This window comes from Arctopsyche grandis, chromosome 8, assembly GCF_051622035.1.
Source record: "Arctopsyche grandis isolate Sample6627 chromosome 8, ASM5162203v2, whole genome shotgun sequence".
Lineage (NCBI taxonomy): Eukaryota > Metazoa > Arthropoda > Insecta > Trichoptera > Hydropsychidae > Arctopsyche > Arctopsyche grandis.
Genome location: NC_135362.1, coordinates 15,770,300 through 15,789,034, shown reverse-complemented (window position 1 = coordinate 15,789,034; position 18,735 = coordinate 15,770,300). Strand labels below are relative to the sequence as shown.

Genomic DNA, 18,735 nt, shown 5'->3' with positions numbered 1-18,735 from the left:
TAATCATTGCTTTTGTCTTTTTAATATTGAAAGACCCCATTTTTACAAGATTTTTGTGACAAGATTCTATTGCGTTCAATGACGATTGTAGGTCTTCGTCACTCTTAGTTAGTATTGCTGTATAATCAACGAAACTGATATTATTAATAGTTTGACCGCCTATTCGTTATCCTATTCGGATATCGACTGCCTGGTTGAATACCATTTTCGAATAAAAATTGTAGAGTATGGGCGACAACACACAGCCCTGTCGCAACCCTCGACAAATTTATATGTTTTCGGTTTCCAGGACTTTGACCAATACGACAACAGATTGATTCCTGATTGGTTCTTCAAAAGGGCCATATTCTTTTCATCTATCCCTGTTTGTTTTAGTGCATGGATTATTATTATATAAACTTCGATAAATGTATAATATGAGTACACATTATATATGTACATATGTATATGATATATTGATCTAGATATACATGAACATATGTATGTATTTACATATTATGTTACATTCATTTAAATGGAAATCTTCTTTATCTCATATACATAAAAACGATTTTTTTTTTGATAATATAACCATAATTTTTGTTAGATTAATTATTGGTTTTATTTTTGCCAAATTTTCAGTATTGACGCGTATCATACGCAGTGATAAGCCTATATTTATCTGAAATATGATTCACTGTGATAGATATTCATTATTCAATGTTTGTCAAACAGTTGGTATAGACGATAAAGGGTTTCAAATATTGTTTTATTATACTTTAAATTTATTAGTTATAGAGGTCGTTGATGTAACGTATGAAGGCTTTTAATTTGTTTCCAAAACTAAGTCTTAATCGAAATATTTGCAAAATCATAGTAAAATTATTGATCAAAAATAACTCATTTCACACCAAAGGATATAAAAAAAAAAAAATTGTAAAACATTGTACCTGTTGTATACTCAATGATAAGTTATCATAGATAAGACGGATAAAGAAGCTAGTAATGGGCGTCCATAATCAGACGAGTGTAGATCGTGAGACCAAAAATACGAATTCATAGTGCTACAGTTTAGAAGAAAAAAAAATATTTCAAGATGGGGCGAAGCCCTCGTAGATCACTTTTATTAGTATTCGGACTATTTTTACTGTTGAACTTTGGGTGTGCTCAAGAAAATCCTCCAGGTGTCCCGGAGGATTCAAAGGAGGATCTGGAAAGTAAAGACGTGAAGTCGGAATCAGTGCTAAAACTCAATGCACATATACCAGAACAAGAACAGATAGTGGTGAAAGACGAGGAATACAGAGGAGTAAATATCAACAAAGAAGTTCCTTCTGAAATTCCTAAAGAACCTGTCGAGATAATAGAAGATGCGAAGGTATCCAATTCCAAGTTGAGCAAATCCGGTGCCTATTCAATAGATGACGCTGTCCCGAGTTTCAGGTCATCTAATATCGAGGAAGCTTATGGTAAATTTATGTTTTGCTATGAATATTTGGAATCTATTTAATGATTTTCATTTTGGATGAATTTTAAAACCCACCAAATTACGTATAATATGTATGCAGATGAATTCGATAAATACGAACACGGATGCGTCATATCTTAGATAAGCATATTGTCATATTTGAATGCACATTTTATAATACTCTTTTAGTCAAATGTTTGAATATCTTTTTAGTTGGACACATTGATCGATGGTCATTTTTTTTTTGTTGAAAAAATTACTACCTATATATTTATGTATGTCGCCAGGGTCTACGTGACGAGCCCGAATGTTAAATTACAGCAAACACAAATATCGGAAGGCAAAGATCGAAAATCGACAGATCTTAAGTCGAAAGATCAAAAAAAAGGGTGCATGGAAACGGTACATACTCACTTAATTTGCGCGATCAGGGTACAACAGGAACAAGAGGAACAGGCTTTTCCTCCCGTATTCTGCGCGCGCACATTAATACGGGAGGAAAAGCCTGTTCCTCTTGTTCCTGTTGTATCCTGCTCGCGCAAATTAAGTGAGTATGTACGTGAGTATGTACCGTTTACCATGCACCCTTTTTTTTTGATCTTTCGACTTAAGATCTTTCGATTTTCGATCTTTGCCTTCCGATATTTGCGTTTTCTGTAATTTAACATTCTGGCTCGTTACGGAGACCGATGTCGCCATTATGGCGATAGGGAGTGGCTTTTGATAACGATTGTGCTGGTCGATAACAAACTAATGATAGAATCGGTTGAACATATTTTTATTAACGTCGATTATCTCTTTGTTTATAATATAATACATATATAACATAGAGTATTGAGTAGAATATTATATATTAGGTTTATTAGATCGTTCTAGAAAAATGTCAGTTTCATATAATCTTATCCGTGTCGCAAATGTCAATTACTTTTTTAACTTTCATTTTTATTTTCAATACTTTGGTTGAGTTTGCTGGTTATTTTCAGATAAGTTTTTGTTAATACCGTGTTAACACGATACGAGTAAACCCAATAACTCGTACTTTGTTACGAGTCACTCGGAAGTGACTCGTAACAAAGTACGGGTAACGTCCGAGGGACCAAATTAGCGGATTCGGTCTGAACGAACTCATATCGTGTCAACGTGTTATAAGATGCCAATAAAGTCGTTTCGAATACGATTTTTCACACTTGTAAGAATTTTAGTATATATAATAATTACATAAGCTTTTCTGCATTTTTATAATATTATACGTATGGGTATTTGATCAATAAGGGCACATGTATTTGATATATGTAATTGTAATTAAAATAAGAGACAATTAACTCAAACGGTTAAATTAAACTACATTAAGTGTGTCAATTATATGCATTCATTACAGGTACTAATTTGTAATTTTTAGAGTTATTGTCTTCAATGATGATTCAATTTTCGAACTCGAAACGCCTATCTTTTTATCTATATAGTTTCAAGTATCATTCTAGGCATTCGCATTTTATGTTTTTTTTCAGTCTCGATAAGCGAATTAATCATCAGATAACGAGTCTCGTTGTCACAATAATTTCACCCACAAATGGTCACAAAATAGTACCGGAAAAATAATCTTATCAAGGTGTGGCGACATCGCATAGTCAGCCATATTGTGAAATCCTACTTACAGATAAAAAAAAATGCGTTAAAATTGGGCAATGTACTAATCGTTATGATGAATATTTTATATCCTCTGAAAACCAAATTAAAACGTTTATAATTCATAAATATTCTCAAAGTATTATATATCAAGAAAAGCATTTAAGTCAAGTAACGCTTAGCATTTTGTATGATGGAATTGGGAGAAAAAGTCGTGTAACAAGAAAAATAATAAAAAAAAAATTGTTACTTCAGCACATATCGATGGACGAGTGTCACCTTCCACAAATTATAACAACAATGGGCAACCCTATGTCATCACTGAAAATCGTTTGAAAACCTTAAGGGAACGTTTCGTGTATCCTTTCTACGATCAAGGAGGCGATGAAAACCAGGGAGATTTCCAAAAAGATATACATCATTCGACACCACAGATCCACAAGAACTTCAACTTTCAATTACCATTTTTCGGTTTCCGTTACAATTACACCAGAGTAAGTCCATTTAGAATTAAAAGAAAGTAATTGTATATAAGAGAGTTTTTTATTTATTTAATACAATTATTACTTCCAGGTTTCTATGAATGGTTACCTTGAATTCAGTGACCCACCCAGTCAGTATACGTATCCTCTGACGTTTCCCATAAAAGAATGGCCTGCAGTGAGCGATCCGTCGTTCATCGGAATATTTTTCAGCAAATGCAGAATCGGATCTACTCGTCAAGAAGATGTGAATCAGATGATTCCCGGAGTTTATTTCAGAATGGAAAGAGATTTGCAAACAAGAACTGATCAAATGGGCGTCGAGATGAGGGAAAGAATCACGTGGGACTTGAGGACAGGACTTATTGGAGCCGACACATTCACACCTAAACACTCAGTCATTGTCACATGGAAGAACGTGTCATTCGCTGGTGGTTACGGTAATGCTCTTTACAAGGTATTTTGTTTTATTCTTAAATCTACTATCACTTATGTTTGTATTGAAAAGTTGATGATAAAATTATATTGCCTTTCAGACAAATTCATTCCAAATGGTGCTTGCAACAGATGAAGTCTTCACTTATGCGATCTTCAACTACATGGATTTACAATGGAGTGCTCATACTGAAGCAGGTGGTGATACTGCCGGTGGTGAAGGAGGAACTCCTGCCTTTGTAAGTGATACAGTTTGGTCAATGTAGTGATTAACAGATAATTGAAATTTATTCTAAACGTTTTTGTGCAGATTGGTTTCAACGCTGGTAATGGAACTCAGAGCTACGAATACAAACCGTATTCCCAATCATCCATTTTGAGAGATTTGTCAGGAAGGGGCTGGGGAAATGGCTTCCCGGGAAGGCATATATTCAGAATTGACGAAAAGATATTGGTTGGAAGCTGTAATAAAGATATCGGTACGTCTTTTCATATTAACTTCTTTTAGAATATGGTTTAAATTTCTTGGAATTAAAATTTTAATGGTGCCTGTAGATGGTGCAAATCTTCCATTGATGTTCGCACCCGAAAGTGGAAACATGCTCGGTGGTACTATCGTTAACGTCACGGGTCCCTGCTTCGAAAGGACAGATAGGGTTATATGTCGTTTTGACACTGAAGATGTAGTGGGAAAATATGCCGAGAAGAATATATTCACATGCGTTCAACCTCCACTTATGGCTGAAGGATATGTGCGATTGGAAATTGCCGTCAACACTGAAAATTACAAATGGAAAGGAAGATACTTCGTTGGTAAGTTTCATCATAGTAAAGTTTCTTAAAATGTAAACAAAAGTTTAGTGTCTAAAATTTAAATTTTCATTGCAGAAACACCCGGAACAGCCACAGAAAAAATTTTCTTCGAAACAAATGATATCCATGAGAAGAATCCGTCTGAGATCAAAATCACTTGGGACAAGAGAAATTTGACCATGAACGACCAACACAATGTAATGATATCACTGTGGGGATATAGAGAAAACACTATCAGGCCACAATTCGAATACATTAACCATTTGGAATTGAACGCACAGAACGTAGGCGAATACGTCATATCTCCTGGAAATTATAGGCTGAGAGACGATCTCCTCACCAATGACTTGCAAGTCGGATTCATTCAAATCAACTTGACTAACACTGGTGACAATTCCGTCTCGCCGTAAGTACCGTATTTAATTTAATTGATGTAATATATCTACCACTACAATAAGAATATAAAAGTAATATTTTAATTTTGTATGGAAATAGCGTCTTGTGGAGTAGGCCTATCCCTCTAGCTTGGTATTTTAATTCACAATGGGAACGTTTATATGGCTACAAGTGGCCCGAAAAGATGTGCAACAATTGGTTGAGGAGTGATCGATACTTGAAAAATTTCGCCGCAGAACTGCCATTATGTCCTTGCACCTTGCAACAAGCTCTCCTGGACAAGGGAAGGTATATGCCTGATTTTGATTGCGACAAAGATGCAAATCCAAAATGTTTCTACAACAAGGGTGCTATGCATTGTGTCAAGACTGGAAATCCAAGGTAAAAATCAGAGAACGTATATTTGAAGAACTTGATCGTCCTTATAATTTATTTCGTTTGTTCGCATCATTATATTTGATTCCGCTTTATACAGTTGTAAAAAACTAGATAAAACTTTATAAATATAACGAAATCGAATTTTAGTGAAGAGGGCGCTGGACAGCAATGTTGTTACGATAAAAACGATTATTTGATGTTGTCTTATGATCAACAATGGGGATCTAGGCCATTAAGATCGCACAACTTAGGATTCTTACCATGGAATGAAGCCAACAAGGTTAGTGTTTAAAAGTTTTATTTTAAAACAAATAAAAAAGCAAAATATAAATTACAAGTACAAATTTTCAGGTACCAACAATGTCTCATTGGTATCATGACCAAGCACCGTTCTATCAATGTTGTCTCTGGCAACACGAACAAGCAATTGGGTGTGAAACATACCGGTAAATAAACTTTAAAACACTCTAAATATATGTACTATTTTATAATATAACATACTTTTCATAATATATATATATATATATATATATATATATATATATATATATATATATATATATATATATATATATATATATATAATATACTTTTGCTTTCACTGTCTGATATGTATCTTAAAGATTTGAACGTCGGCCATCTCAAGATTGCGTATCATATCAACCACCTGGTGTTGCTGCTGTATTCGGTGATCCACACATTGTCACATTCGACGATAATCAATATACTTTCAATGGAAAAGGTGGACATTATACTTATTCTCAAATTCAGAGTGATGTTATATAACAACTTTAAATTGACAAGTTTTTTTATGGTGAATTTTTAGGCGAGTTCGTTTTAGTGAGGACAGATGTGCCCAATCTTAAACTCGACGTGCAAGGACGATTTGAACAAGTGGCACCAAACCTTTACGGAAAAGTAATGGCCACCCAATTGACATCTGTAGTGGCTGCTGGAAATAGTTCTGCCACGATTGAAGTGCGTTTAAGGCCACAACATGCCCAATGGCGTTATCGTCTTGATGTTTTAGCTAATGGAAAGAGAGTATTCTTCGATAGGAAGTCACTAAAAGTACAACACTTCCCAGGTACTGTATAATGATCGTTTACATAATTGTAATAAATTCAAGTAGTTAAAATTTCATGAATAAAATTTGTGTCAATAGGAGTTACTGTTTATACTCCTACATATATTTTGAATCAGTCTGAAGTTATCATGATGTTCCAATCTGGCGCTGGGGTGGAAGTAGTCGAAAATCAAGGTTTCTTGACAGCTAGAGTGTATCTGCCTTGGACTTACATTGTAAGGAATTTAAATTCGGCAATCTTCACAATAGTGTTTTAAAGTCGACTTAATTTATAACAAGTAAGCATATTTTTACAGAACAAAACACGTGGTCTTTTTGGAAATTGGTCTTGGGAAATAAATGACGACTTTATCAGACCAGACGGTACTATTGTATCCGTTAATGTGGCCGATACTCAGAATATTCACAATGAGTTTGGAAAACTTTGTAAGTACTGATTTGATACGTGGTTGGGATACATTATGCAAAAGTCACAATTGTTAGTTCATTTTACAATATTATTTTTAGGGATGCTAACCGATAGAATGGTTGAAGGGAGAGGGTCAGCATTATTTACAAGGGAATTTGGTAGAACGGCCTCATATTATAATAACGCAACATTTTTGCCAAACTTCGTACTAGAACCAAGAGACTTTATACCACCGAATAGAACGGAGGATATAAACAAAGCAGCCGAGTTATGTGGTGGGTCATATCAATGTCGTTACGATTATGGAATGTCGCTGAGCAGAGACATGGCTCACTTCACTAAAAATTATTATGATTCAATTGTAAGTAGACAGTAATGGCAAAAAAACAGTATAAAAGCATAAGGATCTCTTTAACTTTGAATGTGATTTAAGGTCAATATAAAGGAATTAAATTCTAAAAGAGTCATTAGTTGTGGTGTGCTAGAAACTCCACGCTTTGGAAGAAAGAGTAACTTTTTCTTCGTGCCAGATACTAAAGTGACATTCGAGTGTGATAAGAACTTTGTCCTGATCGGTGATCAACGAAGAACTTGTATGCCAGAAGGAAGATGGGACGTGCCTCAATATGGCTACACCGAGTGTTTGAGTAAGTCATATTTTAAATTTATTTAATTAAAATTTAGTAATAAATTGTGGTTTCGGTTAGTCGGGCTATGTAGGTTCACTTTCTTTGTATCATTGAAACATGTTTGGTAAATACAGGAACACAGGAATATTCGTCGCGTCAAGCAGGAATGACTGGTGGAATTATTCTCTTTGTGATGATACCGATATTGCTCTTTATGGCTATAATATGGTTCTGTTGTTTCAAGAAGAGGAAAGACAAAGGCAAAACTCCGTTCTCTTTTGATTCCTTAGAACCGAGATCGCGTTCCAACTCTCGCGTCAATTTTAAGGCAGCTTCTATGGGAAACTTGACAGATTCCTATAAAAGCGATCCGTATCAGAGCCCTTACACGAGACAAAAAAGCGAACCTTATCTGTTGAGAGAAGATTCCCAACCGATAGAAAAACTCACATCTATCGATCCGGTGAATGCTGACATTGAAAACGAAACCAAAACATTTACAAGTCCCTCGCAGATGGATTCAATGAGGTCAGCAAAGGAAAGTACGTCCCCGATTTACACATTGCCCAAAAAGCGAAGGAGTTACGATAGTACTTATCGAACGCATGAACCTTTGACGGGGCATCCGAATTCTGAATTCCCTGAAAAAATTTTCGATATCAGCGAAGAAGATGTTTTATCCTCGGGCTCCAATGACGACAGTGACTTGACCAATACCACAATAACAAAGCCAGCCAAAGATATTACTTTCATAAGCTCCAACAAGCAGAAACAATATGGTAGACGACGACAAAAGAAACAGAACGATTCAGGAATATCTACTTCTGGATCCCAAGATGCACCAGTATTTGTCGATTATGATGATCAAGACAGTGCACTTTCGTCTCAATACAGCCCGACTGGATCAGACGCTTACAGTCCGCCAACTAGTCCAGTTTATGGAATGGACACTGCCAAAGGATACCTTCCAGTCATGATGCCGGTGCTTGAGGAGCCCAAGACCACGCCCAACCCCAAACTAAGTACATTCGCAACACCCATGAAAAAAGGCAAGTCTACTGATGCCCTCCAAAACCAACAAGATCCACTGGCACCAGGGGAATTGAGGACGTTTAGCAGTCGCACTACCATGGTGTGAAATTTAATTTAATTTTTAAACGATGTATAATTTGACATTTTGATTATAAAATGGATGCATTTTAACGTACAAAATACATATATAGTTTTGTTTAAGTTTATGTTTGTATGTACATATTTACATACATATATGAATCTTCTGTTGGCGTTGATTTTTGTATTTTTATAATATATGTATATTATTACATAAATGACATTTATGTAATACCTATTTTTATGTGTTCAGTTCAAACAGTATTTTAAATGAAATTATTCTTATAATATAGATAAATATATGTATGCATATTTTGGGCATTTACTTCTATCAATAACGAAATTTTAATATCTTAACTGTATTAATTAAAATTAAATTGAAATTTGTTTAGTAGAATTTTGTACTGTATTGCATATATTAAAAATATAGACAATTATAACTTTTTATAAGTTAAACTCAGATGTAAATGCCCCATAAATGGTGATAAATATTTTTATTCATCGATGCAAGTGCTTAATTTGAGATTAAACTAGGATTTATATATAAATAGTATTTACATGTTCATATTTTTAAGACAGAATTTATATTTACAATGAAAAATAAACAAAATTTACCTTTTACAATAGTGTTCATTAATCGAAAGGAAAATTTCTATTCCTCATATTGTGCGTGACATCCAAAACAACCGCAAAATAATAAAAAAGAGCAATATCGGTCTTCTATTTTTTTTTTTAACTCTAACGTTTTGATCAATTACATAGATCTGTTAAATTAATTTTACTTGCAAAATAATCGCGTGACATATGTGGAATGGAAGTTTTATTTTTGATTGATTTGACTTTTTATTTCAAGAACACTAATTATTTTTGCAAATCCAATAAAAGTTCCAATCCACATAGAAGTGATCATTTGAAATCAAAAGGTGAGAATTTTTATACATATATATATATATTTTTTTTGCATATAATGTAGTACAATGATAATTTTTGTTTTGAATAGGAAACCAAGAATATTCTTCGAGATGGGCTGGAATAACATGGGGTATTATCTTGGTGGTAGTTATTCCGATTCTATTAGTGCTCGTTTGGGCCGGATACAGAGTCATAAAGAAACGAAAAGAAGAAGAGGAAAGAGATGCATTCCCTCAAAGGTATGATTTTTCCCAAGCCAAGCTTGTCATTTAATTTTTACTTAATATATTTTTGTTGTTAAATAAATTATAATTATTCCAGACCGATTCACTTAACATCACATATAAACCAAGATGAAGACAATTTGTCATTTAAGAAAGAACCACTTGAATATACAAGTGAAGGTAATCAATAAAATAAAATATTTTAAACTTAAGACCTTATTACAGTTATAGTGCAAATAATTTATGGAATGTTGTTTGAAATAAATTTTGTGAGTATACTACATACAAAGAAAATATTTTACAACGATTTTTTTTTTGTACACAATTTAATTTTAAGAGATGTTTATGCATTAAGTTTTTTTTCTATTTGTATTCAGTTTAATAAATTTTGTATTAAATAAAGAGTTTTATTATTTATTACACTTGCATTTCTATTGTATCCAGTCGTATTGCTCAATATTTGTGTTCGCCGGAATCGAAGCAATTCTTTCGCTGACAACACAATAATAAACTGTAATAAAATCAGCACTGTCTCATATATCGCTAGTACGACAGTGAACATTGTACTCAAACGACAGCGTCAAGATGAAGTCGGCTCAGTTCCTCGTTTTAGTCGGATTTTTATATAAGATCATTTTGATAAGGACTGTTAATTGTGATCAATACTTTGAATCTAGCCAAGTGATTCCTGGTTATAACAACCATTATCAGCCCGAGTACGCAGACTGTAAAAACATATGTGCAACATATGAGAACAGGTAATTATTTCTATTAAAATGTTATCAAATACAACTATCATAGGTACATATGTTGATTTATAAGGTAAATACATATACATATATCTAGTTGAACATGTTGAGAAAACCGTTAATTTATGAAATATACATATTTCAATGGGAATTTATTCATTAATCTGGTATCTGGAATAAAATTTTCGATTATTTACATACATATCTCTAGTCATCATCATCATTTTCAGCCACTCATCATCCTCTGCTGGATGAAGGCCTCTCCAGCACACTTCCATTTTGTGCAACTCTCATCCATCTCATCACACATGTTTTTTTTTAATTTTGTCTATCCATCTGCCTTTTATAATTCTTTGGGGTGCTATTCTAACACTTCTTTCGTCTATTCTTCTAGCTACGTGACCCGCCCATTACTATTTCAATATCTCCATTATATTCACTACTCTTGTCATATGTACTTCTCACCCATGTATTCCTTTTCCTATCTCTCCTCGTTATGATATGTATATGTTACAGTGAATCTGTATTCCCGGTGAAAGTATACTTTAGCCAACCCAGTCGGTGAAAGGGTATCACACAATAGAATTATTATTTATAAATACATTACGTGTTATCTATTGGGGGAAGAGAGAATCTAATATTCCCAGTGTCAGATTCACAAATATTGTATTATGTTCCAACGGAACGTGTTCGGCATACTCCTGGAGACTCAGACTAATTGATCACGAAGGACGTGAACGCACGAAGAAAGATATACAAAAGAAGTGTAAAAATATAACTTGCCTAGAGATACAAACATTCTTCAACTTATGTGCGTTTTTAAAAAAAAAAAAAAAAAAACGAAAGAGTGAAAAAATATTGTCAGACGAAAAAATCGAAAGCAAGCTGATAAGAGGCTTGTAATAGTAAAATGGAAGGCTTTAGTTTTTAAGCTGACGATTTTCCTCTTCTTTTAATATGAATTTCTTAAAACGCCAGTGAAAGTATACTTTCACTGCTAGTATGAAATCAAATCAAATAACATATACAAAAATCAAAACAGTTAATAGTATATATGTATTTTATTGTTGATTGATCTGAAATTGAGTACAGAAACAAATGAGTATTTATTTATGTACATTTGTAAGAAAGATTTTGAAATTTCTATTTCTATCTTCTTTCAGAATTTGTGCTGGATTTAGTACTATCGAAATCTTATCGTTTTATATTTGATTGTCCATTGAATTAGATAATCTGATACTGACATATGTACATGTATAGTACGACACCATGCTATCTCATGTGTTCGATAATTTCTTCAGACTTTTGAGACTTAAAATATATATATGTACATATGTACAAATATTAAAATTCCGGGCCATCCAAGTCATATTCCATTTATCCTTCAATGTTTTTCTTTTACCTACATTCATATGTATATGCATGTTTAAAAAGTTTTATATCCACACCAGCCCAAAAACAAATTTATGTAATATTTTTACAAGCTCAACTGCTGATCATAAATAAATTTCATACGTGTAAGCAAATACACATTATTAAAAAAAATTACAATGCAAAATTTTCAACAATAAAAAATTAACAAACATGCATTTATAAAAATGCTGACTTCAAAAGCAATTATTACGTAATATTTCTCTATAATTTCAGTGAGCATTCAATGTATCAACCGAAATATTGCAATTGTCAAAATTCAAACGACCAAAACAACTACAAGCAATACATCTGGGAGGATGTAACAAACAAATTCCAATACGGAGCTCAAGGTTGTCCGTATCAGGCATATTCCCAGTCATATCCAGCATATTATTCCGAGCAAGAGTTGTATCCGCAGAATGCATATCAATATAGTCCCCCGACTGAATCTCTACACAATGAGTATCGGAGCAATTTAGATAATGCATACAATCAGAATTATCATTACATCGAGCCGGATTCTGTACCCATGCAGCAATATGATACGGATCATGGACAGTACTATATAATGAAAGATAATATTCCTATTTTGCGTTTTTCTTCCAATTTACTGAATGTTGAAGCTGTGTACGTGCCTAAAGAGCGAGAAAGTCAAACCGATGAATTGAGAAATTTAAATGTCAGAGATAATACAACTGAAACAACATTGCATATACGTTCGAGTACTACTATTTCTACTACGGAAAGAACAAACTTAACTCTTAATCAATTTAACTCAACAACAATAAACAAAACTCATAATGCAACTGAACGAGCTAACAATCAGGATAATATTTTAAGCAAGGAAAATAGTTATGGGATGAAAAATCTAAAACAATACAAAAGACATGTTTCTAATGGAACAAAATCAATAACCTACAACAGAGAAGAATTTTGCAAGGCTTTGGGAAAGGTGGGCATTCAATGCGATAGTGTATTTCGCCAAATGTGCAAAATAAAAAATAATGGATATGCATTTTGTGACAAAATGTAGTGTAATGCTTTTTATCACTGTTTGAGTTTTATAGAAATAGTAATTATTTGATGTAATTTTTTAATGTTCATAGCATAATTTAAAAAAAAGAATTAGCCAATAAATCAAGAATTTTTAATCATGTTATATCATTTCACATTCTCAAATTTATGCTTCTTTTAAAGCTTTTGTTGAATATTGAAAGATTTTGCTTTTTTATCACGCATTGTTATTATTATAATATTATTGATATGTAAGAATATGTTTAATCTTTTATAGAAAATTAAAAAAAAACATATTTTTGTTTCATTTCCAAAACAAATAGCTTTTGGCATTTAATAAAACAACCACAATAATAAGAAAGCAGCATCAACCCATAATGAGAATAGTCATTAAAATAAAAATCAGGCAAAAAACTTGGACACATACTAAGAAATATAAATCTAACATTACTATAAAGACAACTTACATAAAATAAACAAACAAAAAATATTTAAATAAATTTTTTTGACAACTTAAATAAAATAAACAAACCCAAAACATTTTAAAATAAAATTTCCTTAATATAATAGTATGATATACATATTAACATACCCACATATATATATGCATATATAAAATAAAAACTTATTTTAACTTTTTCAATTCCTCCATATTCACCTGTAAACATTTATATAATTTATAATTACAATATATTAAATTTGGAAGAAATATGTTTATACACTATTAAATTATACCTCAATATTTAGGATATCGGAGGAATTTTCTTTTTTTTCAACCTTAACATATCCACGTGCCATTAATTCTGCAAATTTAACGTGTTTATTTACAGACACAATAAAAAGTAGCTTACTGCGTTTAATGAATAGAAAAAAACTTACTCAAAAGAGAATAAAAGGATCTGACAAATACTTGGCGATGAGACACTGGCATCGACGATTCGTAATACCGTTCAGTAACATCATATAAAGTCAATTTTTTATTCTTCGCGATTTTTCTGGTCTTAGCTATTTTCACTAACAGGTGATGTGGATCACCAAATTCACTAAATAATAATAAAAAGAAAACAATTAAATCATTTGTTATATTTAATAATTATTTTATTGATGGAAAAAATGTCTTGTATACCTTAATATTTTTTGCTGTTCCTTATACTCATCTAAAGTACTTTCAACGCTTAACTCATTCCGAAAACGGTTAACATTCTCTAGTAAAGTTTGATTATTTTCCTCAAATTGAACATCTGGAGGCATTTGATTTTCTATCATTGTCACATTACGGGATTCAATATTCTCAAAACATTGTGGTGTAGTTGGTTGATTATGAACGTCTACAATGGTCTGATTTACATCGCTACGATTGATAGTAATGTAACCAGATTTAGACCTTTTTCTTTCAGGTTCACCCGTTTCAGCCATATCGAGACGTTTTAATGAATCTTGTAACAAATTAGTATCATTTCTGGATACAGATCCATGATCCAACATATGGGGTCCTTCCAAATTCTCTTCAATTAGATTTAAAGTCTGGTGTGGATTCGGAGATAACATATTGGTAATATTTCCAATAAAGCTTGCTTTCATAGATTGCTCTACTTTTGTATCTGCTCTAATATCCTAAGAAATATATACATATATAAGCATACTGTTATAATAAATATGTTATTAACATTAAATGTGTGTTTCATTGAAATAAGATTAAGAGCCTATCTTTGATACCTCTTTGGGTCTCAACACGAAAGATTCCGCATTGCATGTATTAGAATTGGGCTTTGTAATAGTATTGCGAACAAATAGGGGACACAAGGTCTTCGAAAAAACAGAATTCACTTTCAAGCCATCATTTAGAAAAGCGGGTTGCATAATTAGCCTCTTGTAATGAAATATATCTCCGTACCATACAATATCTTCTTTGGGTTCCTAAAATAAAAAAAATGTATGCTTTCATAATAAAACATTGCAATAATAAGTATAATTGTAAGACAATCTCAAAGGAAATTACTTCGCATCGCATTTCTATATTATCAATTAAGCGACTTCTTATGTAATTTGCTGACAATACCAGTTTTTTATTTATCATTTGTACTTTTGCCTTTTTTCTTTTCGGCGAACTAGGCACTATCGATTCCAAGGTCTATCAATTAAAATAAAGTAAATTTTCAGGGCTAGTAAAATGGTTAGCTTATTTTAAATGAAAAATATATTGAATTTACCGCATTGATTGAATCTAACATACGCTTCGCCAATTGACTTTGTCGAGATGTGTCATTTACTATTGCCTCCCCAATAACATTTGAAGTATCACTTGAAAATGAAATAAAATTTAATAAATCATTTATATAATAAGTGTATGTATGTTTTGTTTTTAAACTATTATTTGATAAGTAATATTTTATTTATCGTAAATCAATTTTAAAATAGTAGTAAATTGATATTACATAATACTTCCACAAAAATAAGGATACAATTTTATATTTACGAGTAATAAAAGAATGAATATTATAAAGCATTGATTGGGAGTAAGAATTCGGAAAGTATAGGAATTTCTGGATATGACTAACATTTCAGGTGGAATCTCAATGCGGATTTCAGGAATATCTAAAAGAAAAATCGAAGGAATTGATGAATATTAAAAACAATCACTATTAATATATGTACTTTAGCTCATTATGGACCGCCCGAATGTTCCGAAAACTCTGCGTTTTTTTCCCAAGTAACCGTAGAAATAATAGGTTTCGTAAATTAAACATCACTCCTAAACCTTTCTATCAATTAAATTGAAAATTGGAATAAAGTTTCTTTACAAAATTGTCTTCGACTGTATAAATTATCAGATCAGTATTTCTCAAACTTCATTTAATTTTAATGAAGGGTTCAAGTTGAGAAAAAAAAACAGTCAATTTTTATATCTGGGGATTTGAAAACTTTTTTGAATATTATCGATAAATTTATTGTAAAAAAGTCAAGCTTTAAATCATATAAATATATATATTTTAAAATGTGATTATCGTTATTTTGGATAAATATGGAAGTTTGAAACTAAATCTTTCAAATAATACTATTTTTTTGTATGAAGTTTGGAAAATTTAAAAACGTACACTTTCTAGACGGCCGTTAATTGAAATTTTATTGAAAATAGAAGGTATGTGTTAACGGTCCATAGTGAGTTTTTTAGTAATTTGGATAACATCAATATTTAGGTAGAAAAATTATAAAATTAGTTCCATTATGAAATTCAACAGGAGAAATATTAAAAATGCAACAGGATAAATAAAAATATTAGTGCAAAGGAAAATATAGTTAATTGCATGAAAATATTGTAATACTATGTATATTAGTATCTGTAATTAAATCTATATATGTATGTACGTATATATTATAAATGATATGTACGTTTATTGGGTTTATATTAATTCATACCTTGAAACACATTTATTTCCGTCTCATTTACAATCAAATTGTCATTAACCATTATTATAGGAATATTTCTTGGAGGTGCATGAATTTCAGCAGTAGTGTTTATCAGAATTGGTCCTTCACCGGCATGTATAATCTGATCCCCAGCCACATTTTCTTCGCCGAAATTCTCCTAAAATAAAGTATCTCAATCTCTCCAACAAAACAAAATAAAACCATTACACGGACGCAATTCTGTAAAACAGATCCAAACATACACACACTTTCGCATTCTTTTATACTACAAAAAACATTGAACAAATTGCAATGATAATGTGTGTTGTATCCGTTATGCAGAACAAGCCACATACAAAAACCTACATATACAATTGGAGGCACAATTTGGTCAACTTCTGTCAATGTGATTGTACTTATATCTTGAGCGATAAAGCTATTCAAGTTTATATCCTAAAATAAAGAAATAAATGCAGTAATATTAGATAATAAACACATGTGAAAGTAAAAAGGCTGGAAAATATATCTACAAGTGGAACATTTTGTAGGGGAGCTTCAAGTTCGGGCAATGTTACAGCTAATGGGTTACGTTTATTCTTTTCCCTGAAAATAAATTTTAAATTATTTACATACTTATTTATTTGAACTATTTACATAGATTTTATACAGAGAAATAATAATACTTAGTTATTGGAAGATTTTCTTTCGGTTTATCTTTTTTTACAAGATCTTTATATGATAGTACATCATCTGTAAGAATTGTAAGAAAAATTTGATAATTTATCTATGTATATATATATATATATATATATATATATATATATATATATATATATATACTTACAATATAAAGAATGTTATGTATGCATAAAGTGACCATACGTCCCGTTTAGAACGGGACCGTAGCGTTGTCCCCAAGCACATCTTCGGGATGTCGAAATGTCCCGTTTTCAAAAGGAGAGTATATTTATTGAATTATTATATATATATATATATATATCGTATAATTATTGAATACATTTTATGCCTGCACGGAACTAATGCACCCGTAGAAAGAAAGAGTCTTTTCACAGATGAACAAGTTGTGGACGACCGAAAAAACGCAATTGCAGTTCTTAAAGCAATGTTGTTAATTAAAATCAATTTTAATAAATCCTGCCAAGAATTTCATTCTTATTTAAAAGCAAACCCAGTAATACTTAAGAAAATTTGTTCATCATAAAAACAACAACATAATTTTTTTATATTTATATTATTCATTCCTGTTCATTTCATTAATAAATAAAAACTATGAAAAAATACGCGTTTTCTTGAATACACATACTATTACGTAAAAATTGGTAGATGTCCCGTTTTGAGGACAAAAATAAATGGTCACATTATGTATGCATCTAATGACTAGATACTTACAGGCAAGCAGATCAACTTTTCTCTGAAACAATATCAATAGGCCCATTAACAAACGAACGCTGAGACGGAGTGAGAATCTCCGAGAGGGAGCGCTGGACTCCGTCGATACGAACATGCGAAGATCTTCACTGCAATACATTTCACATGTAAAATTAAAGCCATAATAACAATATGCAAAGTTGAATTAAGTGATATGTAATGGATGAGAACCATATATCGATAAAGTTGCACGTTCTTATGGTTCTGTTGGTGACAGCCTTAAACTGCGTAGGCCACGAAGCGGCGAGATGACATAAATAAAAGCGACCGCCTTTCTTCAACAGTTGCAGATCGTAAAACATGTTGTAGTCTTAAGAACAGAAGCTGGAAGATAAACCGTTTAAAGTAAACTAAAATTGGAACAAGCTTTCAACGCAATCAAATGGACGCGGGCTGTAATATGTATATTGTAATAATTTTAGAAATGTCAAGCATTACTTGGTCTTTTTTTTCAAGTTAAAGAGACGCAGCTACTGAAACGGAGAAAAGACGCCACGCCAAACGGACAGTGCGCGCTTTCAGAATTACCAACTGCAACATTCAACACGCAGTGCGGAAACATTTGGCCAAACTATTTTTCATGCCAAATATTTAATTTTCTGCTTTTGAAATCATTATATATACGATTTTAATAATATTTAATGTGTCAATTTATGTCGTTGGTCATGTGATAGCCATTAGTCACTGGGTTTAAAAGTGTGACGGCTCGCTATACGACATGGTCGAGTTTGGTCACCTTTTTGCGAGTGGGGAC

At 32.0% G+C, this 18,735-nt stretch overlaps 3 protein-coding genes across 4 annotated transcripts; 2 read left to right on the top strand and 1 right to left on the bottom strand.

The window, feature by feature from the left end:
• Positions 1–732: 732 nt before the first annotated feature.
• Positions 733–10,367, top strand: LOC143915636 (protein mesh-like). 2 transcript variants are annotated; one of them, XM_077436348.1, is made up of 18 exons: positions 733–1,448; positions 3,329–3,567; positions 3,647–4,012; positions 4,092–4,229; positions 4,301–4,469; positions 4,546–4,803; positions 4,879–5,209; positions 5,299–5,580; positions 5,725–5,857; positions 5,929–6,023; positions 6,201–6,319; positions 6,404–6,664; positions 6,743–6,879; positions 6,961–7,090; positions 7,172–7,434; positions 7,507–7,720; positions 9,813–9,963; positions 10,046–10,367. In XM_077436348.1, exons 1-18 carry the CDS (start codon positions 1,076–1,078, stop codon positions 10,137–10,139), a joined length of 3,753 nt encoding a protein of 1,250 aa, XP_077292474.1. In that variant the 5' UTR covers positions 733–1,075; the 3' UTR covers positions 10,140–10,367. The 2 variants fall into 2 exon arrangements, with proteins under 2 accessions (XP_077292474.1, XP_077292473.1); XM_077436347.1 differs by lacking the exons at positions 9,813–9,963; positions 10,046–10,367 and adding an exon at positions 7,837–9,431 and having other exon boundaries at positions 957–1,448.
• A 143-nt stretch (positions 10,368–10,510) lies between these two features.
• LOC143915856 (uncharacterized) lies at positions 10,511–13,199 on the top strand. The gene is made up of 3 exons (XM_077436677.1): positions 10,511–10,706; positions 12,345–13,097; positions 13,178–13,199. The coding sequence occupies exons 1-3, from the start codon at positions 10,534–10,536 to the stop codon at positions 13,197–13,199; spliced, it is 948 nt and encodes a 315-aa protein (XP_077292803.1). The 5' UTR covers positions 10,511–10,533.
• Positions 13,200–13,238: 39 nt separating this feature from the next.
• On the bottom strand, positions 13,239–18,283 carry LOC143915855 (uncharacterized). Its single transcript, XM_077436676.1, has 14 exons — positions 18,153–18,283; positions 17,943–18,070; positions 17,216–17,282; positions 17,063–17,135; positions 16,899–16,985; positions 16,542–16,710; positions 15,587–15,719; positions 15,335–15,425; positions 15,124–15,255; positions 14,841–15,041; positions 14,251–14,738; positions 14,004–14,167; positions 13,860–13,927; positions 13,239–13,782 (listed from the first exon to the last, which is right to left on the bottom strand). Exons 1-14 carry the CDS (start codon positions 18,281–18,283, stop codon positions 13,750–13,752), a joined length of 1,965 nt encoding a protein of 654 aa, XP_077292802.1. The 3' UTR covers positions 13,239–13,749.
• Positions 18,284–18,735: the final 452 nt, after the last annotated feature.

Excerpts from the sequence above, each read along its gene's own strand:
- LOC143915636 (XM_077436347.1), top strand. The coding sequence starts at position 1,076 with ATGGGGCGAAGCCCTCGTAGATCACTTTTATTAGTATTCGGACTATTT. Across the intron at positions 7,435-7,506 it reads AAAATTATTATGATTCAATT|GTCAATATAAAGGAATTAAA; the intron begins GTAAGTAGACAG and ends ATGTGATTTAAG. Across the intron at positions 7,721-7,836 it reads TGGCTACACCGAGTGTTTGA|GAACACAGGAATATTCGTCG; the intron begins GTAAGTCATATT and ends TGGTAAATACAG.
- LOC143915856 (XM_077436677.1), top strand. The coding sequence starts at position 10,534 with ATGAAGTCGGCTCAGTTCCTCGTTTTAGTCGGATTTTTATATAAGATC. Across the intron at positions 10,707-12,344 it reads TGTGCAACATATGAGAACAG|TGAGCATTCAATGTATCAAC; the intron begins GTAATTATTTCT and ends CTATAATTTCAG. Across the intron at positions 13,098-13,177 it reads GATAGTGTATTTCGCCAAAT|AAATAGTAATTATTTGATGT; the intron begins GTGCAAAATAAA and ends TGAGTTTTATAG.
- LOC143915855 (XM_077436676.1), bottom strand. The coding sequence starts at position 18,283 with ATGTTTTACGATCTGCAACTGTTGAAGAAAGGCGGTCGCTTTTATTTA. Across the intron at positions 16,711-16,898 it reads TTGTGCCTCCAATTGTATAT|GAGAATTTCGGCGAAGAAAA; the intron begins GTAGGTTTTTGT and ends ACTTTATTTTAG. Across the intron at positions 14,739-14,840 it reads TCGTGTTGAGACCCAAAGAG|GATATTAGAGCAGATACAAA; the intron begins GTATCAAAGATA and ends TATATTTCTTAG.